The sequence below is a fragment of the Rosa chinensis genome, chromosome 1 (genome assembly GCF_002994745.2).
Source record: "Rosa chinensis cultivar Old Blush chromosome 1, RchiOBHm-V2, whole genome shotgun sequence".
Taxonomy (NCBI): domain Eukaryota; kingdom Viridiplantae; phylum Streptophyta; class Magnoliopsida; order Rosales; family Rosaceae; genus Rosa; species Rosa chinensis.
This window is the reverse complement of record NC_037088.1, coordinates 62,288,013-62,311,534: the sequence shown is the minus strand read 5'-3', so window position 1 is coordinate 62,311,534 and position 23,522 is coordinate 62,288,013. Positions and strand designations below refer to the sequence as shown.

The 23,522-nt window shown below is 36.1% G+C and overlaps 2 protein-coding genes across 4 annotated transcripts; both read right to left on the bottom strand.

Moving 5' to 3' along the window:
- Positions 1 to 1,018: 1,018 nt before the first annotated feature.
- Positions 1,019 to 4,783, bottom strand: LOC112199944 (acid beta-fructofuranosidase 1, vacuolar-like). The gene is given in 9 exon segments (XM_024340972.2): positions 1,019 to 1,483; positions 1,604 to 1,691; positions 1,789 to 2,012; positions 2,105 to 2,266; positions 2,359 to 3,042; positions 3,045 to 3,104; positions 3,106 to 3,215; positions 4,101 to 4,109; positions 4,319 to 4,783. Coding segments are annotated over 9 exon segments (1,938 nt in total). The 5' UTR covers positions 4,716 to 4,783; the 3' UTR covers positions 1,019 to 1,279.
- A 9,948-nt stretch (positions 4,784 to 14,731) lies between these two features.
- LOC112199816 (trehalose-phosphate phosphatase A) lies at positions 14,732 to 19,772 on the bottom strand. Of its 3 annotated transcripts, XM_040512789.1 has the most exons (13): positions 19,612 to 19,772; positions 19,275 to 19,332; positions 17,124 to 17,567; positions 16,885 to 17,025; positions 16,726 to 16,797; positions 16,479 to 16,604; positions 16,330 to 16,386; positions 16,115 to 16,216; positions 15,917 to 15,994; positions 15,742 to 15,811; positions 15,563 to 15,633; positions 15,376 to 15,468; positions 15,194 to 15,247 (listed from the first exon to the last, which is right to left on the bottom strand). In XM_040512789.1, exons 3-13 carry the CDS (start codon positions 17,409 to 17,411, stop codon positions 15,194 to 15,196), a joined length of 1,152 nt encoding a protein of 383 aa, XP_040368723.1. In that variant the 5' UTR covers positions 17,412 to 17,567; positions 19,275 to 19,332; positions 19,612 to 19,772. The 3 variants fall into 3 exon arrangements, with proteins under 3 accessions (XP_024196575.1, XP_040368723.1, XP_024196638.1); XM_024340870.2 differs by lacking the exon at positions 19,612 to 19,772 and having other exon boundaries at positions 19,275 to 19,564; XM_024340807.2 differs by lacking the exons at positions 19,275 to 19,332; positions 19,612 to 19,772 and having other exon boundaries at positions 14,732 to 15,247; positions 17,124 to 17,411.
- Positions 19,773 to 23,522: the final 3,750 nt, after the last annotated feature.

Genomic DNA, 23,522 nt, shown 5'->3' with positions numbered 1-23,522 from the left:
CTTCTAAATAGTTAGATTCTTTGTCATATGTGCTAACATATGCCGACAAAAAAATATTAAAACATTTTTTTAATTCATTAAATAATAAGAATAATTTTTAAATATTATGTTAAAATGTTAAATTATATATATTTTTAACTTATTTAATTAAATTAACATATTTTTAATATAATATTCATTAAAATTATACTCATATTATATTTTAATCAAGAATAATGAAAATAGCACCCCCATATAGCACCTCATGGTTGTAGATGAGAATTAAGTAATATAAATGAGGTGCTAAAATGAGAATAGCACCCCCAAATGATGTCAATGATTAGAGTTGCCCTTAGCTAAATATTGACATGCTCATTTAATTCATGTTATTTGTTGGGCTTCAGCTTAAAATTGTATGCACCACAAAACAATGGAATAAATACACAGAAATTTACTTTTGCCGGTGAGTTTTTCCATAATTTGGGCCGTCGGAAGTTTATTGCTCAACTCTCAAGGCAATAGAAAACAACCCGAGCTGCCTTCAATTTGGGCCCTTAGGAGTTCCTATAGCCCAACGTAATAGGTAATCCAGTTGCCGAAGATGAGAATGTTCTTGGAATGAAATACACCAGCGCACAAATCAGTATTCCTTCTCGTTAATTTCTATCTTTGTACGAAGAATGTGTCATAAGAGATTGATATAGGAAGTTGTAGGATAACGAAAGCCGTGAACAACCAATAAGGGGCAATCATAATAAGAATTTTGAAAGTGTAATGAACAAAAAAGTAACATATGAAACTCTTGAGTTAATTTGCGTTATAATCGTCCCGTAGGCACCTAGAACTTGATCATGTGGTCATTGGTCACCAATCTCCTTTCCTCACACTCTCATGCCTATGACGGAATGAAATGGTTCGATGGGCTAATAGATCAGAAAGAGGATCTTACAGGACATAGAAACCATGAAGAAATTTTCATGGCCAAAAACAAAAACCATGAAGAAATTTAGTTCAGTGGACTAATGCAGCAGAGACGAGGTATTCCAATAGGCAAAATTTATATTTCATTTTCAAGATGATTATTCCTTTGAACCAAAAAAGTCCAAAACAAACAGATATACCCTAGTTACATACTGAATGGGCAACCAAAGAATATTACAAACCACATTCTACACTCGTTTGCAAGAAAATTTTTCATTCCTTGGCAGACAAATCTCGGTGAATTAATGCTCCTAATGACGGAGGGAAATTGTTACAACAGAGATTCAATTCAACTGGCTTCACTACAAAAATTGTACTCTTATTGAATCTGGTCTAATGGGAAAGGGTGAATGAAAGCTGAGTTTAGCTGCCAAATCTTGAGGGTGGCCTTAACATTTAGACCTGTTGCATTGTTGAACAAAAATAGCCTTGCTGCTCCGTAGATTGCTTCTGTTGGATAAACTCGTGATGTAATCACCGTCCTACCTCCTTGCGCAAAGCTCTCTACAATTGAATGATCAACCTGCAAACATTCAACACCCGACAAATTAGTTTAAGTCGACAACCTGAAATGTTTGACTATTTGGCACTCGTATATACTAAAAAGAACATATAAACTTGTTAGGGAGATCAAGATACGCACCAACACTCTTGCGAAGTGTTTTTCACCATCCAACACAGGAACTTCACTTCCATAAACTTGTTTGAAGACATCAGGAGCCTTAGATGACCTACATTGATAAGCAACTTACATCAGAACACATAACAATTTAGCAATTTCTTAAAATCTTAAAATCCTAAAACGTTGATGAATTCGGAGATGCAAACCTTCTTTCGTCTGCGCAGAAATAAGTTGTGACGTCCCCTTCAGTTGAATTGGCGAGGTTGAAATAGATAGGGGTTAGCTCAGTAAGAGTCTCATCTGCAATGACCAGAATACCAAATGGTCCAAACGTGCCTCTATCTACAGCACCACCACCACAACCTACACTGCTATTCACAGTCTCTGATGATTCCAACGGTTCTACTTCAAACTCCACTAAAATGTCCAACTGAATATCAACAATAGAAAAGTTAGGTGAGTCAATATGATTGATTATGTGACAAAATTGCATATGTAGCCAAGTTTACTAGACAAACTAACCTGTGTAGCTGTTCCAATATCTAGCTCAACAACTGTTCCTGCTTCAACTAGAACATCACTGAAGTCGGTATTGTTCAATCTCAACTCCTCGATCTCTTCCACCGGCCATTGGATCAAATTGGTGCCGGTTTTATTGTCAAACAACACAGTCCTCGGAATAGTCTGTAATATTTATTTGTTAGAATGTGATCCACAATTTTATCAGCAAATAACTAAATATGGTACAAATAATGTTAGGATAAAAGAAATCATACCTGAACAGATGCCCAACCTTTTGCCAAGTCATCAGATTCGGTATCAGTCTCATTGATCCAACCCCACAGGATCCTTCTCTCCTTGTTCTGGTCATAAAATGTCTTTGATGCATAGTATCTTCCATAGTCATACTTCAACCCAATACCCACATCAAGAGCCGGGTTATCGGGTACCCATGTTTCATTCTCCTCAAAATAAGTCCCAAGTGCATAGTGATCCACTTTTGTGTCGTCCAAGCTCGCCTTCAGGACATGCTTGACGCTCGGGTTATTCACGGACGTTTCCACACCCTTCGACCCGTTTATGACAACCGGGTAAAAGTCAATGCACTCCCACATACCCGTACCCGGAACAGCATGCAAGACCCCCTTCGACATATTGTAGGTTTTGAAATCCTCTGTGTGGTACACAAAGGAAATACCGGTTGTATTGACCTTTGAGCCAATAGTAATGCGCCACTTGCCGTCCGGTCCGGTCCAAGCTGTGGTGGGGTCACGGAAATCGGTGGTTAAAATGCCGGGCGGAGGAGTCAACACCGGGTTACCCGAGTACTTGACCCAATCTATGAGTAAGGGATCAGAGAGGTTGGCCGGGTGCGCAAGGCACACCACTTGAACAGCATCGACGGTGTCCCCCGTGTACAACATTACGATCTGACCGTCGGGGAGAAGCGTGGCGGACCCGCTCCACACGCCATTCGCATCGTACCATTGATCGGCGACCATTGCGAGGGGGAGGTATAGCCAGTGGATCAGGTCCGTCGATACGGCGTGGCCCCACGTGATGTTGCCCCATATGGCTGAGTCCGGATTGTATTGGTAGAACAGGTGATACCAACCCTTGTAAAACAATGGACCTACAAAATAAAAAAAACACTGATTAAGTTTCATGAAAAAGGTTAAGTAAGATCATGTGTAATATGTGATTTATGGATTATGATGGGCCCAGAGACACCTAACTCTGTCACAAATTGAATGGTGGGTGGGATGTACGGTTGGGGGATGAGCACATGACAAATCTAAAATCACATGTTCAAAAATCCATATCTGTTAAATCACTATCACCGATTTTATGGGGATTTTGGTGCCAAATGGCAAGGGATGATTGACAAGTAGCTGTGTTAAGGTGGGCCCGGACTAAATCCAGGTACAACACCTAATCATGATGCTGGGCCGGGCCGGAACGGTTGTGGCTCTTGATTGGTCCACAACTCATAAAGCAATAGTCCTCTGCTGGATTTCCATTCCACATATAACATATAACAATAATATAATTTTTTTTATTCTTTTAGTAACAACAAAGAAAAGTATTTGGTGCCGTGGTTGACTAATTCTTGGTAAATTTTTTTTTTTTGAATAATAATAAAAAACAATTTTTATCATAGAGAAAATTCAAAATTAGTTGAGTATGGACTTCCACCATCAAATGGAGAAAAAGAAAATGACTACTATGACTTAATGTATAGTATCTAATTTATATTTTGATTGACTACAAATTTTCTAATTGTTACAACTGTGCAAAAACGACTCTCTTTTTAGATTTGATCTAAAGATGGACATATATACTATATATTATATTATCATAAATACCCACCACAAATTTTTGTGAATGCAAAATAATTGCTCATGAATATTCAATTTGTCTCGCTATTTGCACTGTTCTAGAACTTCCCAAAGCAGAAGCAGTAATAATGGGGTTTATTATTGTGCTCTAATGAAAGAAGCCAAGTAAGGAAACTTACCATTAGGATCTGAAGTAGAGCAAAGCCACATTCCCCCACAGCGAAGATGGATGAAACAAGACAATAAATTGTGATTAGTAACAGTAAAACATGACCAAAAACAAAATCAAAATAACTAATTATAGAATTTGGATTCATGTCGCTTATGGAAAGCGAATCAATCATTGAATAGAAAAGTGAAAGAAACCTAGCCGTGCTGGGTTGTACTTTGTACCTACCATTCATCCAATTCCGTTCCGGTTGAAAGTGAAAAGCTGTTCTCTGCCAAGAGAACATAGCATTGGTCCAGTTATACGAGAGCTCGTCGGAGACCGGCGGGTTCGACTTGGCCGAGACTCCTAGTGCCTTCCCTCTCGGCTCCCAGGACGACGTAGTCTCTGAAGCTGGAGTAGTTGACTGAGGATGATGATGTTCATCTTGTTTATCCGGCATTACATCTGGCGGTTGTTGCGGGCCTTGATGGATGATTAGTCCGACCAAAGACAAGAGAAACAAGACGGAGGCGAAGATCACGGCGAAGCCCTTCCAGGATCGTCGGAGACTTGCCGGGGGATGACCGGAAAATAAAGGGTCTTCTCCCGGCAAGGGAGCGTAGGCAGAAGTACTAGTGTCCATTATGAGCGTGGTTTGGTTTGGTCGTGAAATTTGTTGTGGTGTTGATTATGAGCGTGGAGAAGAATAAAGCGGGGGGGGGGTTTAAATAGGTGTGGATTGGTGGTTGTCAAAATTAGATGTGGAAAACAGAGAGAGATCGGAGAAGGTATGTCATTGAAATTTTTTGGTGAGTGGAAATTACTTGACCTAATTTATTATGGGGTATGTATTTTAATTTTGATTTTATGAAAAGAGGGACAAAAGTGAAGGTTAAGAAAAGTAGAAAACTGTAAAGGCCTGGTTCACCTAAGGGACAGTCAACTGTGAGGGACAAGTGAATCTGACGGCTGAAAATAAATACACAGTTTTAAGTTGTTATAATTTCTACTTTTATATTTAATACATGTGGTTGAGATGCATTTGTCCCTCACAGTCCCTTAAAACTGTTCCTTAGGTGAGCAAATCTGCATACATATATATATATATAAAATATTATATATTTCAGGAAATAATTATCCACATTATGTTGTCTTGGTTGACAGCCTTATGTTTGTTGGCTAGTTTGTACGAAAATTGACGCTTAAAAAGGAAAATATATCTATGAAACAACTTTTTTTTTCATCAAGCTATTGTTTTTTTTTTTTAATCGAATGAGGTCAATCAAATTTATAATTCAGCAAGCAGTACCAGAAACGATACACCCCAGAGAAGCTGACAGAAAGAGCCGTCCTTTAGGACATACAAAAGACCTATTATAAGAAAAATAGAACCTCGCACTCCCGGGTACATCATCCTCTTAAGGACAATTAAACACTTTTATTCTAACAAAACCTAGGAACTCAGAAGCAGAGTAAATAAATGTAACAACCGAGCAACTAGATCTTGCTACCCAAATGAAATTTAAACAATAAACAAAGAAGCCCTAAGGGCCTTTTGCACCCAAAGCAGCCCAGTCCAATCCAAGCCCAATAACCAAGATGGAGTCCAACAGTCCAATGTTGCAGAAACCCTAGCACTCGACTGCTCCACCCCGCCGCCGCCACTGACGACTCTACTGGCCATGCCGACAACCACCGTAGAAAGTCGAGACCAGGCCACAACATCATTCCTGGAAGGCCAAATTGGAGCTTCACTTTCACCACCTATGCTCAAGAGCAAGACGCAGGCATGAATTCGAATTCGAATTCGACAAGAGAACCAACTCCGACTGATCCCAACCCCAACATACCAACCTTCAAGGACAGAAACCACTCTTGAGCCCAAGCCCGAAAGCCGGAGCCTATCTTGATCCTGTGCTCAAGAGATGATCCCAATCCCAAGCTCGACGCCAAGGAAACAGACTTTGCCATTGAAGTCTTTTGACCTAACCCCGAATCAAAATCACACCAATCTATCATCACACCAGCCTACAGAGAAGACCCCGCCTGGAATTGCACTGGAGGCAAAACACCCCAGCCAGAGATCAGATCAACACTGAAACCAAGTAACAAACAGAACCCAAAATTCAGGACAACACGATGAAGGAAACCTCTGCCGCCGCGGTTCTCAGGCCAACCAGAAAAGATAAAGGAGAAAATCTCCGCTCTCCTAGCCGCAAATGCATCACCAAGAGCCATGATGAAGAAATTTTTCGATGATGGAAGTCATCGAGTAAACCCTATCAAGCTATTGTTTTAAAATCTAATTAAGAAGTACGAGTTTGTTTTTTCGGTGACTAACAATATTTATCCTTATTATTTCAACTATTTTTGTGTTAATCATATTATTTGGAAATCACGAGTCTTGTTACAAAAACGAGCTTTACTTTGCAGAAATCCTGCAAACAGAGTTATTTTTTTAGGATTGTTGAGCCCAAGCTCATTTAGCTAAAGAATGAGCCTGATGGGCTGATTACTACTACCTTACAATGATTTAAATCATTTAATTGTAATCCCTGTTCTTCATAGTTTGATTCTATGGCCCCCAATGTACTAATGTAGTATTGTTGAGATTGAAGTGATAGCAAGGGCTTAATCCATTTCTATAAAAAGTAATGTTAAAATTAAAGCTAGCAGTACTTTAATGTCCTTATCTTAACATGTGAACTTGATAAACTAATTAGTTGGGCACATGAAAATTACAACAATTAGTTGAGTATCACCTCCGATTTGGAGAGAAAAAGACTTGGCTGGTGAAAAAGACTTGATAAATTAATTAGTTGAGCATGTGAAAATTACAGCAATTAGTTGAATATCACCTCCGATATGTAAAAAAAAAAAAACAGTTGGCTGGTCTTGTCAATTCAAGATTATAATTAGGAAAGTTACCTTCCTTTTTCATCCACCATAATTTATTAAAGCTAGAAAATTGATGAATTTGTGTATGGGTGATTCTATTGGACCTCTAAATTTAATATTTGGATCTCCAACATTTTTCAATTATTAATAGACTTTATCAAGTCATATGAAAAGACAAATAAGGACAAAGTGAGAAAAATGAAAAAAAAAAAATTACTCTTCTTACCTCCACATATATAACATTCAATTAAATTATTTTTTCTTTTTCCGGAATTTTCTTATATTGCCATATAGTTTTATAATTTACCTAAGAGTTTTTCTATTTGAACCTCCAAATTTACTCACTTGAACTCTATGCTTTTTACACCTTCTATCAAATTTTCAAATACTAAATTTACTCATTAAACCTCACTAAAGTTCCTCAAATAACCTCACTCATATAATTAATTTACAAACAAACTAAGATCTTTATAATAAAAAAAACTTAGTCATTTCAATGATTTAATTACTCTATAAATCTTAATTACATCTCCATTCCTTAATCAGATAACATAAATCTCTTATCCAATAAAAAAAAAAATCAAACATAAGGTATTGAGTTTTAAAAATTAATAAAAATAAAATAACATGAACTATTATGTGATTTTTTTATTACTTTTTATTTTTTAGTTGTTAAAAAAAAACAAGATTAATCATTTTTTCTTAATGTTTCTCTATTTTTTGTAACTCATGATTAATTATTTAAATATTTTTTATTTATTTTTATTTGCTAGCTCTTTTTTTTCTTCTTCTTCTTTTTACAAATATAATAGATAAATTTAGATTTAGGGCATAATACAATTTATTTTGTTCTCCCTCATTAGTATGCGTTCAATATGCATATCATACATTTTTATCTTAATCATAGTTTTATTTCTTAATATATATATATATATATATATATATATATATGAATGGTTTAATGAGTACGTAGTGAAATTGAAAAATGAAAATAGATAGGGAAAATAATAAAGAATGCAATCTAATATTATTGAATTGGAAAGTCTAGAGAAAATAAATATAACCATTTTTTTGGTATAATTATTGTTCTTAATAGTCATTTTATAGTAGGTTATATATGTCATTTAATAATTCATAATAGAGTAAGGTCAAGTGAGCAGATTTGGAGGTCCCAATAGAAACTCTCTTTACCTAAAACAATTAAGTAAAAATAATAATTTCTATACATGACCCATCATTTAATACAAAAGTAAATTAAAAACAATCTGATTTAGAATTTTCTTAAATAAATTAATTGAATATGATATAGTTATTATTCAATCTTCTAAGCCAAAACCCTTGAAATCATTCTTTTAGCAAATTCAAAGTGATTCTAGCAATATATCAAGATCAAGAACCAACCCTCTGATTAATTTTGGTGGAGGAGAGACATACTCATAAGAGAGCAATATCATGTGATTTTGATTCATTCTTTTTCTCGTGGTTGAAGATAGAGATAAAAAATAGAGTAACAGATTATTGTATCTTATGTTCAAGGATGTTTTGGTAAAAATAAAGAGGTCTACTTATTTTTTCAAGTATTATAAAAAGTTAATGTACTAAGTATATAAGGTCAAAATAGCAAATTTGGAGATCTAACTATAACTACCCTTTGTATATTGCCCTTAGGAAAGGAAAAAAAAAGAAAAAGAAGCTCTTAGTTGAATATTAACTTTACTTTGTAATCATCATATAGGTTGGAATGAACATAAGTTTGAAACAAAACCCACATTAGTATAAACGTAAGTACATGCCAATCTTTGTCCACTAAAAATGGCTTAGTATGGTTAGTTTTCTTCCAACTATGTTACGTGCAAAAGGGTACTTAAAATCGTCATTTAGTTCGATTCTTCAAGCAAGGTCTAAGGATCTTAGTAACACGCTTGGGGCATTACTAGTTACACAAAATTTATTTATTTATTTTTCAATTTGAGTTTCAGTTTATTTTGAGGTCGAAGAAATGTCATTTTGTTCACGAAAACAAGCAAGAAAAATTATAGATGTACATTAGTTAGTACAAATGTATAAAAACTCTTATGACAGTAATGACTCAAAAGTCTTGGACTTAGTTTCGTAGATTAGACCCATACGCCAAGAAATTTTGACAAAATACAATCCTCTAAGTTTGATAGACGTGCACGTGTAGGTAGCATTTAGCCACTCTTCAATTTTGATACGATTACAAAAGTGATCTTTCATCCTCATAGAGTTTAGCTAAGTTATAATTAAACCTTTTTTGAACTCTGGCAATTTTGACTGTGGGAACGTTATATTCATAAACCTAGGATTTGATCAGTTTGAAAGTTTTCACTATTTGATCAGTTTCATCCAACAAAATTGGAGAACGAAATTATGAAAGGAAAACTGGAAATAGAACAATCATGCGCAGGACTTTTCTCTGCTATAATAATCTGAAAGGGGTTTCCATCAGACGGCTCTACACTGAAACGTGGCTACAAGTGTAATGATAGGAGCATAATGTGCGATATTTATATTAATATTTCCTTAAATTTGGTCACGCTATTTCTCTTAATAGAAAGTATTAATGTTTGTTTTATTATTTTATGATTCTTGTGGAGTATAGGAGAAAATAAAGGAGAAAAGACGCATGAAAGGCGAAATCAGGAAATCCTCCTGTGCAGATCAGTCAACTTCGACAAAGTACAGAGAGCATCTCAGAACGAACCAGATAATGATCTTTATATTGTTGGAAAGCCTCAGATGTCTCGTTTCCACATCTTTTTACGATTTGTCGATATCATTTTTCTAGAAGAAGTTATGGCCGATTTAGTACAGGAAGGTCAAGCTGAGTGTGAATCTGGTTTTTGATGGAAATTTATATTTACATGAAGATTCTAGAGTCTATGACGTCCAAAGGCTTCCCCAATCATACTTGGATACAAATTGGAGATGATGAATCAATCTTGATGACATGGAATTATTTTATTGTCTTGAAAGTAATTAAATTGTGCACCAATCGAAGGAAACCTCAACCAAATTACAAGTAGAGTTGAATAAGGAAACTAGGGTTGAGTATCTCTTATATAAAGAGCCTCTGCAACACAATGAGAAGTACCGCACCCTTCACCTTCTCTTCTATCTCTCTTTCTTTTTCCTCCACCACCATCTGTTTCTTTATCTCTATTTCAATGTATAACTAAATTACTCTTGTTAGGGGCGAGATTTGAAGCCCCTAAGATATGTTTTTGACAATATTTTGATTCCTAGTTTCGTGATTGCTTTGTTGTGAAATTGTTTATTTAGTTTTGGTTTACAGATAACTCTTACATGTTTATGTTTTATGAATGCGCACATAAAATATTATGATCATGTGAGTGGGGCTAGAAATAGGTATTTTAATATCCTAAATGGTTAATAATACTTATTTCATTGGTAGTAAAACCTATAGGACAATAGGTGAAACCAAATAAAAAGGATTGCATGCTAGGTATGCGTTCCACACTAGTTTTGCACACTTTTTTCGATCAAACTTCCACATGTGATTAATGCTTAGAATAAATTGTTGATAGGATAGCTTTCTATACCTTGATTGTTTATTCTAAATGCTTGGTAATGGTGCGTTCATCTTGCTTAAGTAATCTAGGGAAGTAATAAGAACTTATGCAGTGCATTCACGGTTTGTTCTTGATTGAAACTTTTTCATGACTTAGTAATTGAAACTAGGATAATAAATTTGTCTTGAGCATGTTTTGGTGATGGATTTCTGAATCTCTAACATCTTCATTCATGTTATTGTAAATCCCGCATTGTTTTATGTTTTACTTTAATTTTCTGTGTTACAAAACCTAAAAACCCCTTCTTTTTTTACAATTTCATGTTCATACATTCTTTCACTATTTTCGTACATACTTATATGGGTTAAATACTGTTTACTCCCTGAACTTTTACCCAAAAAACATTTCAGTCTCTGTCATTTTAATTTCACACGTTTACTCCTTGTACTCTCAATTTTGGACCAATAAGTCCATTCCGTTACTCTCTATCCAAAAATTCCGTTAACTCGCTGATGTGGCAGACTTTTTTTGTGGTAAAATGTCCATTCTACCCTTACTTTTTTAAAATTTATTTATTTTTGAAAGTTTTTTTTTTCTCTTTTTTATTTTTTGTTTTTTTTTGTTTTGTTTTTATTATTATTAAATTTTTTTATGTTTGTCTCTCTATCTATTGGATTCCCATTTCACCTCCCTCAAATTGCTTCTCTCAGACCTCAACCATCTTCTCCAAACCTTCTCTTCCGCCACCACCATGCCCCCAAAATCAAAACCCAAAAAAATGCAAAACCCCAAAACCAGTAATCATTCCCACACCAGAAAACCCAACCTGTCGGAGTTCTCCACATCCATAGCAAGAACCGCCATCACCCAGATCTCCACCCTCAAAATCCCAACCCGAAGTCGCTTACGTTCGAGTCCGATGTTTGTGAGGAACAAAACACGATCGCCGTCGAAACCCAAGAGCCGTCGTCGCCGAAAATGACCTACATGGGCTAGGTTCGGGTCAGGTGGTCATCCTTCATGGCTTCTTCGCGACCCGGAAGGTGAAGCAGTTGCTTGGAGCTTCGATTCAAACCCAAAATCGAGGTTGAGAGAGAAGATGATCCGATCTGGGGAGGAGACGATGACTGTCGGCCCGGGGTTGTCACAGGTTGGGACTATGATACTGCCATAGTTCTTTGTCTTCTCCATTCTTTAATTTTGAAAATTGAATCAATTTCTAATTCATTGAATCGAACAAGAAGGAATGGTAATCCAATCATTCTGGGTTCATCGAACATGCCTAATCTCTTGTCGAACCCACTGTTTTGTCCGACTGTGGTTGCCGGAATCTGGCTCCTCATGGATTCTCGACCGTGCTTGCCTGATCTGGGTTTTATGATGGTAAATGGTATTGTTGTTCAAATTTGTGATTGAATTAGGCATTTTAGTTTGTAATTTAATGGTAGCCTCTTGCAATTGCTCTGTTTCTAGTTCCTGTTGTTGCTGAGGAAGGCCAGGTTTGAAGTTTGGTGACCAATTGCTTGTTAGTTTTGGCAATTTTGAGTTTTAGTTTCTTTTTTGCTATGTCTGGAGTTTCAATTTGTTGGAAACGAAAATTGAAAGGAGGACAATAGTATGGCGAAGTTGAAGAAGAGAGAGAGAGAGAGAGAGAGCTGGAAGAAGAAGAGATAAACAGGAAAAAAAAATTTGATTAATTAATTAAGAAAATGAAAAAAAATTATTAAAAAAAAAAATGAACCGAGTAGACAGTTTAGCCGGAAAAGGATTGCCACGTCAGCGATTTAATGAAATTTTTGGACGGAGAGTAATAGAATGGATTTATTGGTCCAAAATTGAGAGTACAAGGAGTAAACGTGTGAAATTAGAAGGACAGAGCCTGAAATGTTTTTTGAGTAAAAGTTAAGGGAGTAAACAGTATGTAACCCTACTTATATTCATACTTTAATTCTTTATTGAGTTAATTTGTTACGTAATTACTTGTGTACCCTCAATTCTCGGCTTAAAAGATCCCTACTTATTCTATACTAACAACTACATTTTTGCAGGGTTAAGTTGAGCGTCTATTTTGGGCATATCATGTAACACACAGTTACTTCTGGATAGGAACTGGATGATCATGTGGTAAACTGAGTATATATATTGATAGATGGTCCATACCAATAAACATATGTATGGTGCCTAATCGATAATAGTTGCAATGCCAAGAAAACCCTGATAATTCGTATATACTAAGAAGCAAACAAATACAGCGGATTCAATTGTAGCTATGTGCCTAGCTAGCTATATGCTCCATTTGTGGGATGGAGCTATTGGGTTGATTATTGAAAGTGAATGAAAAGTTACGAGTAATAGTGTTCCCCTGGTTTGATTAAGAAAATATACATCAGCTATCAATAAAACATACTCTAGAGAGATTTTTAAGTTAAATTAAGTTGTTTTATTTTAGATTTTACATTTTAGATTCAAATTTAATGTTGAATATCAAGATCATTTAGATCAGATTAGGAGAACGCCACATAAAAAGCACTGTAAGTTTTGACTAATTGAAAAACATTTGTTTACTATTTTTACGAGAAGTAATACCAAGATTTTTTAAATGATGACACTGTGAAAATGACAAGTACGCATTAGCGGGGGAAGGCAAAGAGATTTCATATACAATGACTGGAGTAACCTAAAAGACAATGCACATATCATGCATTCCAACATGGGAACATGTGGGTATGTCTCTGACCTATAACAAAACAACATGTGAGATCAGATCTTGGAGTGTGTTATAAACTAACCCTTTGTTCGAGCTGACCCAAATCTAACATGGAAGGTCTCAAACCTAACATTCTTCAGAGCACTCTTGATGATTATTTAGAATGTTTATTGAGGATGGAATGGTAGGTCAAATATCAAATATATTGCACTTTTTGACACTAGTTGACTAGCAATTAACGGAAAGCCTCGACCAGATTGTGATTTGTGCAGTAGGTCTTTGTCGATTATGTACTAATCACTTTCTTTAGTACTTGCATCGAATTAGATTAAGATGCCAAATCCGATATATGTGTTATGTGGCTCTTTAAAAACGGCACATGTACTGAAGGGGATCCAAGGAAACTAGATTCAATACATGTTCGATCTATCTAGCATTTAAGGTGCAATTCTTTTTGTCAACAAATAAATTGCTAATTAAACATGCGTTACTTGATTGCATTTCCTAACAACATACAAAGAATGATTTTTGTCACACTATAATTAACTTTAATTATATGTTCATCATGATTCAAGAATTGTACTTCATAATTCACTTATTCTTTACTTCTATAAATTTTGTCCACACGCAGAAAATATAACGCATACATTATTAGTTAATTAGGTACAGACAACAAGCGTACATAAAAGTTTCAATAATAATAATAAATAGAACTCATGCTTCATGCTTTCACACTTGTTGTGAACCTTCATGATTTATCACTCCTTTAATGGATATGCAGACATTTTCTTGTGAGTGGATCACACTAGAAACTTCAGGGTTATTGGCAACATGTGATACAAACACTTTATGATCAAGATTAGGGTCATTTCTGATCAAATGATCATGATTTATACAGTAGATATGGAAAGCTACAACAAATTTTCTTTACAATTCTAAGCATTACTAAGAGATCTATGCAGATGACCCTCTGATAGTGATCGATTTGTACTATTTTTCACTACTGAAGACTGAAGTTGAACTGAAAAAGTTGCTAATTTGGGCTATTTACATACAATAATTCTGTTTCACTACAAGACCAACAGGTTCTTTTCATGTTTGAGAAAAAGGCCAAAAAGAGGAAGCTGGCACCTTCAGCTATAAGTGATCACTGATCAATCACCAGGCTGTCACCTAGTAGAGGGTGTTTCAGTCGCATAGTGATATATTCCTGGTGATGGGAAACAACAATCCTCAATCTTGATCCTGTTCCATCCCCTCACTCTTCGATCACACAAGGGTCGAGGGTCTAGCCTCCAAGCTTGACTGCATTCCAAGTTTTAGGTAGAAATTAAGACACAAGCCTTTTACTACCATAACGGCTAAACTCTTCATGTATTGCCAGTGACAGGGAAACAATCAATTATCAACATCTAAAGAACTAAATGGTTCATTCTATTACCAATGACAGTGAAAGAATCAATTATCAACATCTAATGAACTAAATGGATTCATTAAAAATAATCAAGGAATAAATTAGATATCTGTAGAAACCTCACGAGGGAGACAATATACTTGAACCAAAATCGAAAAGGAAAAAGAAGTGAATAATACATCTCAGAAGTGAGGATGAACCTCGCCTTCACAAAGAAATAAAAGAAAGAAATAATGATGGCATTCCTTTGGCATAAATATAGAAGGCCCAGATACAAATAAACGCAAGGAATTTACAAATTAAAGCAAGCTTTGAGCAGAGACAGATAGACGGACTCAATTAGGCACCACCAACATCTTCGATATTGATGACATAATAAAGGTCTTCTTCTATGCAATATATCCTACTATTCCAAAAACTTAGTATACTTTTGCATTCTAGACAAGTCAAAAAAAACGACGGGCTGGCTTTGGCTTCATCACATCGTGTATAATGAATCAGGCCAACAATCCTGTCTCCTCTTTCTCTATTGTATTAGTATCTCATATTTATAGAGCACTTGACTTCCTCCATATCACCAGTGACTTCAGAAACTCCATCACCTACATAAATTACAATGCTTCAGTGACTAAACTAATCCGAAATCCCTTATCTGAAGGAAGTCTAGACCGAAAAGAAGGGAAGCCTACAACGCAGCAAATTATTGAATATAACACATTAAACTTTGTACCTCTGAGGGGTCCCTTAGTGAGTAAAATGCATTGCTTTCCTTTGGCACAGCAGAGACTAAAATGCCATAACCCCTGTTTCCTTCCCTCAGAACCTGTCACAAGTCTCCATTAATTTATTTGATATTCAACGGAAGATTAGAATTCAAATCCATCAAAGCATATCCACCACAACTTTCCAAATTTTACCTTGAATGCATCTTCATCTGTGCGGTCATCTCCAATATATATTGGGAGCACATCTTCACAATCACTTAGCCCTAATATAAAATTTCATTGTAGTGACAAATGAGATGGAGTTCAATGATATTGAAAATCTACTTCAGAACAGTAAGAGATGCGAAGAGGAAAGAATACTCAATACTCACCAAGAGATTCAAGTAAAAATGTGACTGCCTTCCCTTTATCCCAATTTATCACTGGTCGGACCTCTAAAACCTACAAATACAGAAAAGACAAAAAAGAAAAGAAAAAAAGATAATATAATTACAGTTGCAAAAGAAGAACAGATTATAGTTGAAGTCTGAATTTGAGGCTTTATACCTTCCGTCCATGAGTCAACCGCAGGCGTGGGTAGTTTTTAAGAATGTCATGAACACGCTGTGCAACTACAGCCCAATACTGGAAACAAAAGTGTAAAGTAAATAAAGGTAAACAAGAAGTATTAGTTTTGTTATGGTCCCACTGCTGGGCTAAATAAAGAGAGAGAAAATCCCACTGACTCAGTATAATTGAGATTACCTTCTCATCTACATTGCGGTAGTGTACAGAGACACAGAACTTGTTATTCTCAACTTTAGCTCCTTCAATGTCTTTGGTAGTTTCTACTAGGGATTTAAGAACCTGCTCAAGCATAAGCAACCAGAGGTTAAACTGTCAATTACATAGAGAAGAAAAGGGGAACTTGTGGTTAATTGCAATAAAGCACTCTATTGCAGATAACAAACTTTACGAACCTCGCCAATCATAGGTAAAAACTCTGCTGCAGGCTGGAACAGATTAACATCCTTGCCCTGAATTTTCCACAAAGAAAGATTATGATAAGAGATAAGAGGGGAAAAAAAAAATCAAACATATAGTCTATGAGCTACTTGTAGCTATCTACCTGTCTGTCAGTAGACTGAAAGCCATGTCTATGGTCACCAACTACTGACTGTCTAACAGGGCCCATTATGTCCATCCCATGACTACCAGCATAATATAGTTCATTTAGTCCAACAAACTCGTATACCTGATAGAAAAAATCATTGGACATGCAACAGTCAAAATCAGCACACCAAGACAGATTGTTGAATTTTATAATTAACTAGGAAAATATCAGGATATTATTTATGGCATCAACTAGAGATTACCTTGTCATGGCTTCTTCCACTAATTATTGCTGTTGGGAAATGTTTTGCCACTCTTCTTACAGCCCTTCGCATCTGAAAAGATTAGAATACCTTCTATGAGCAAGTAAAAGAAAAAGGGTAAAGTTTTAGACGAAAATCACACAATCTAGAAATTCTTACAGCATCAGACATAAAGGCACAGTCAGGGTTATCTACAATTGGCGAAAGAGTCCCATCATAATCGAGAAACAATGCTATTCTTTTGCCCTTGGCATAATTAGTGATTTGCTCAAAAGATGTAAGAGCTGATGGATACTTAACCTGCAAGATTAGACACATGTGGACTACTGCATAAAAAACTTGTTTAGAAGGTTGCCAAAACATCAGAGGTAAAACAGATGAGAAGAAATAATTATTACCATCCATGTGCGATAGGCAATATCATACTCAGTTGCTGGAGAGTCATTGTTAACATCCTTAGTTATCTTTCTGTGAGGAGGCGATGAAGATTTCATAGCATCAAGCCAAGAGCTGGAGCGAACATCATCAAGAAATCCATTCTTCCTCCTAGGGATGGTTAAGAGTGCTGGAAAAGCTGTTCCTGACCCTGAATATGTTAACAGACTGGAATGTACGCCAAGTCTTGACTTGCCTAAAGGCGCAGGATCAGTGAGAACAGGAGAAGTATGGTTTGATTTCAGGTCCATGGGATCCAGATTTGTTGCTCGTAATCCAAAGCAAAACTTTACAACTAAACCAACACTGCAGTGTAAAGCAGTTTCTAATTCTGTTATATCTTCTTCGGTGTCTTCTTGTTGCTTCTATTTAAGCAAGCTATCCATCAAGCGCAGAGCTCCTTAGATCTAGTGGACCAAATAAATATCATTAGTGAAAGACCAATGAAAATTTTATATATAATTGCACATGACAAAAGGATTTGCACTTCTCATGTATTTAGCAACCAGTGGAAGCAACAAGGAAACAACATTATTAGCTTTCTATTTTCATAGAGTATGTATAAGTTACAAAACATTAATAAGAAAAGGAGAGGTATCTGAAGGTATGAAGCACATGTTCAGGCAATATTGAAAACTATCACAATGCTTTGATGTTCTAATTTTAGTACGAGGAAATGCTAAAAGCTAAATGAAACTCAGACTTACACTTGATGTTCTCATCAGAAAAATGTAAAGAACGAGGGTGTTAAAATATTAACGACTACAGCCCTCTGGAAATTTAAAAAAAAAAAAAAGTATTTAAGTGGACGTCAATATATGTTATCTTCGGATAATGATATTTGCTTAAACAGTAGTGGCAACATGTTCAGTTGTTTGTCTGAGTTTCCCTAATCGAAGAAGACACATGAAGCATTTTCAAAAGGAAGAAAAATTACAAGAAACACTCCCATATATACAGCAATGGTAAAGAGGTAAAAAAAGAACTGGCCTCAAAATGTTCGTCATAAAGAAATGCTTCAATCACAACTCCAAAGGTTGTAAAAATGAAATGCAAAGTTATTTCACTTATTTGCTATGCCCCAAATAAGGTCGAGAATCATCTACTATACAAGGATGGCAACTTCCAGCAAACACAAACATAAGTTTCGAACACTGGTACTTTCATATTGTAATCTGCTAGTAACCTTCGATAAACACAAAAATATACTATACAGAACATCACAGATTCTTCTGCTTGAATATGGGAGTATACTAAAAACAGGACAGATCTGGTATAAAAAATTTGTGCTTGATAATCTCATACCATAAAAAGCTTTCATGTCCCACATATATGGAAACAATCACATACAACCACAAAAACAAGGCCCTACTTCGATAAATGGAATCTTATATAACATTATGGACACAACATATAAGATTGAGGTATGAAATAGACAGACATAGATGGAGGAAATAGACAGACATAGACGGAGGGACAAATGTGACCCACCAACAAAACCTCCTAAACGAGAAAACACATTTCGAAAGTTTACATACAGTTATATACTATTCAGGCACGTATAAAGCAGGACAGAATATACAGTTTTACTTTCTGCGCATTCACGAAATTAACACCATAGACCAAACCTAAGATGAAAAATACTATATTAAAGTTTTAAGGTCAAGATTTCCCAATCAAAAATATGACCTCAATGATTATGACTCTTCATTTTCCTTTTCATTTCCTGGTTTAGAACAGTTCACGCGATTACGACACAAATCGATATTTGACCAATCATTTTGCCTTCAACTCTAGAAGCAAAGAAAAAATATACATAAACAAAAACTCAGCATTTGCTTAAATAATTCAAAACATTAATACAATATCTATATCACATCAGCTCAACTGAAAACAGCTCCAAGACATTTCCGACAGAATCAGTTTTTCCGGTTACAAAATCTGAAATATATCAATTCATTCCAGAAAATCCACTCTAACCACAAAAATTAACATAAACCCAGTTAAAGGTCAAAACTTTGATAGCTAATAAGCTCCAAAACACAAAAAGCTTCGACCTTTCTAACAAAGAAGTAAGAACCCAGAACTTGAAAAAGGATCAAACGACGACGTACCGAGTTCAGGAGGCTTCAATCCGAAGTGGGAAATGCAGGTGCGGCGGAGGAAGAAAACCTTCAAAAAAACAAAACTAGCTTTAATAAGGCGGATGGAAAAGCCCAGAATGCTCTGTTTGGCAGCCAAGAAAACAGAGGAAAATAAAATGGGGAAAATAATAAATCATTCTTCTTCTGCAACCAAAAAAAAAAAGCTCAAACTCAAATTAAGAAATTCGAGGTTTGAAATGAACACAACCAAAAAGTTCAAATCCAAGTTTTCTCGGCGGCCAAACAGATATACCAAAAGCCAGAAGCTTTAAGGGAAAACCACCCAAAATTTAAAAATGACATTTACCTAATATCAGCGAGGCTTCGAAATTTTGAAAGAAACCCAAAAATGAAAAAACCCAAACGCCCAATTAGAAAATGAGAAACTTTGATTCCGAATCAATGAGCGAGATTTGGTGAGAGAGAGAGAGAGAAGGAAAAAACCAGAAGAAAGAAAGTCCTCGAATTTAGAGGTCGGGTATTTATAGAATTTTCGGGTATCCGCCACAAACGTGCTACACAATCCAACCCGGAAAAAAACCACCCCCAGCCGGCGTTGACGCGCGTGGTGCACACACGCCAATGTACGGGCGAGTGATGATGATTAGGAGCGTGAATTTGTTATGGCGGGTTTAATAAATGATTTTGATTTTGTTAATTTCGGTTGTAACTGACGGTCTAGAATGATTGGCTTGTTTTTATACTGCTTTCTAATTTTGAGTGTGGTTAAAATAATAATAAAAATTTAGGGGGAGGGGGAGAAAGTGGGGCCCAGAGGATCCAGGGAAGACACGCACGGCTGAGACTTTCGCGGGCAAAGCGCGTGTGCGCACATACTTGTGTGTTGCGTCGGATCTGACATGGCCACGTTATGGGTCCCGCCAGTGAAGTGATGGACGTGTGGGCGACGTGTCATCACTATCAGTAATAAGTTGGTGGTCGTCGGTGGCCGTGGGGCCTAATGACGATAATGCCCCTCCAGGGTGGCGAGCTGGCATTACGTAGTGGTATGGGCAATTGGGCACGGTGGACCTCACGGATATTGAGGGGAGGACGTTAAACGACAGAGAGAGGGGTGATGTTAGAGGGCAAAACGACATAGCTTGATGCAACTCGTCCGCATGTGAGTGGTTAGAGAGAAAAATGGTACATGGCAAGTTGGCCAGATTAGCTTTGCAACTTACCAAAAAAAGAGTTTGGGATCGATCGTTTTTGGTGTTAAACTGTTAATCTGTGTTCCTCTGTAGAACTGAGCTGTTTCCCACACAAGAAATGGAGGGTAGGAAATAGACGATACACAATAATGTGTTCATGTAAGTTTAATGTTTATTAAACTATCATTTAGGTAATTTCGAAACTTAAATCAATGAAATCAAATCTCCTCACTATTGAGTTCTCTTATCACCAAAACTTATCTGACACTAATAAATCTAACAAATATGATGATTAGATCCGTCAATCACGATTGAAAAATTTTAAATCGTATTCGAATGATTTAGATTTCGCTAAATATTTTAAAAATATCTTTGATGTCTACCTCATTTATATACATGTAAGTGTATGATTCACCGAGATCTTTCCAAAGATAGCTCATTTTCTCTAGGATACGTAAAAGAGAACATTAGCGTCACGATTTCACGAACATATATGTCACCATTTTCCGGCGCACAAGAAATGCTACTAGAAACTTGGGCAACGTGTGGGATACGGCGGGACCCAAATCCGAGCTGGAGACACATAGATTTTTGTCAGTTGGTCAAAGACAGAGACAAGTGAGGAACCAAAAGGGAAATGGAAATTACGAGGAAGACTCTGTTTAAAAAAAGTTGGGAAAAATTTATTGGAAAAAGTGAGAGTTGCCTTTTCAAGAGGCTTGACTGACTTTTTTAGAAAGGGGGTAATTAATTATTCATTAAACACCGCCATGGGGCCTAATGGCGGTTGGTCATGGTAGTATCCTGGAACCAACGCGGCAGCTGCGGTTAGCGTTACATGACCATTGTTTATATTTTTACTTTATTATGCCCACTTAAAAAGAATTTTAATAATATGGTCGTTCGAGCGGCTTATCATGAAACCTACACATCGTTCAAGTTTCAACTCTCAACGTTTGTAGTAAGCAAGTTTGAAGGGTTTCTGGGTTTATGCACCTGCAACGGGAGTTTGGTCTACTTTTATTAGAATGTCCTCGTGAACCTTAATATAAATGCTAATTGAATAGGTGTGTTGCTAACTCACATAAGTAACTAAAGTGAATTTTTTTAGGTAAAAAAAAAAGGAGGATAAGAGAAAGACGTTTGTAATAGAGAACCACAACATTTATCATGCTTCTTGATCCTCATTGACATCATTATTTTCACAAGCACAGTGTTTAATATAATAATAGAATTGGTGATTGCACGGGTGTGGTTGGGAGTTAGTTGAAGCATATGATACGAAGCACTATATCAAGTTTACATCACCTACTACAAAAAGGTAGCTATAAAGAGCAATAAAGTCAATTGAAAGCCTAATTAAAATCTTTTGCGTGATTAGTTGAATTAGACATTGCTCAAGGCATCCCCTTTCCATCGCTGTCAAGCCCTTGAGACTAATATTAGGTGCAATCACATATTGATTTGCACATGTTTATTAGCTGCATTTTGCAGATAAAATAACAATGAGGAAATAGTAGAAGTGGGTATCACTGACTCAATGGGTCGTGTACTCGTGTTGTATTGTGTCATATCCGATCAAAATATTTATCGTGTCAGAAGAAACAAACTCAAATATAAACTCAACTTAATTAAGAATCGTGTCAAAAATTTAAATTCAAACTTAACATATTTATTAAACATGTTACTTATTTCCAGCCCGCTTAACCCATTTAATAAATAGGTCGTGTCGTGTTAAACAAAATGACTCATTTAAGGGTTAACATTGCGATCTATTTACTAAAAAAATACATAAATGGATTAAATTCACTAGTCTTTATAGCGTTCACGATGAACTGGTAACTCTAGTTTAAAGACTTATTCGACTTTTATATGCATATAATATTACTTTTTTATAAATGGGTTGTCTACTAGGGTTATATATAATATACAACCAGACTCATTTAATAAACGAGTTGACTATTTAATACATAGGTAATGCGGGTTCACTTTGTGTTGACGTGCTGACTCATAGCCAACTCATTTATTAAGTAGGTCATGGCGGGTTGTATTAGAATTGACAGCCCTTAGTATGTCTTGCCTGTCTGCAATTAAGGGTCGAAGAATCCTGTTTATTTCGTGCGGGTTGAGAGCCCTAATATCTGGTTGAACCCGCTTATTCGTGAGGGTTCAACTTGTTTTATTTCGTGCAGATTTCGAGTCATGTTATTGGATCGTGTCAGAATTGACAACCATACTATCACATAATCACATCTGTAATGATCGATTTACTTTATACTAGTATGCAAAATAAGTTGGGAGTTTTTAAAATAACTTAGACTAATACTTCCCTATACGTTTGGGAACATGAAGAACAAATGGAAGTAATAAAGTAAAATTGAATCCAAATATGCTGAAGGGCTTCGAACCTTTGTTTTGGGGCACATGCTTTCTGGTGTACCATCATCTGTAGTTCAAGGTCGAAAATAGCTATACGTTTCCGATTCTCAAAACAGTAATTTGCGTATCAAATTGAGCCTAAGAATGTGAAGAACACGTTAGCGGCCATATAGAATACATTCTTCAAGCAAAGACAAAATCTTCAACAACGAGTAATGATGTGTTAAGTTTCAATATTAATATTCAGAGATTTTCTTAACTCCCAAGTAATAGCATTGCTTTGACTTCAACAGCTATTTGTTTATGTGTTCTACGTGCAGCATTCGAAGTTTCGAACCCGAATCTCTATAAACAAATCCATCGGCAACGAGAGAATCAGACAGCTAGCGAGTTTCTTCCTTTGTAAGAAATAGAATACTGTACTCCTAGCAGACTGCTGACAAATTTTCAACTGCAATAAAAGAAGGGATTTAAAGTTGGCCTTTTCTTGTTCTGAAATTTCCTTCATTCATTCACTGTGACCGAAAACGAAAAGGCAAAGCAAGCAGGGACCAGCTAGCTGAGGGCCACATTTGGCCCTGCCCTTTTAGGCTTTTGGCATGGAGTTTTTGAATGTCTATTCCGTTCATACTGCTGGGGTCTCGATCTGAGAGTTGAATATTTGACTTGTTCAATATCAGAGTTT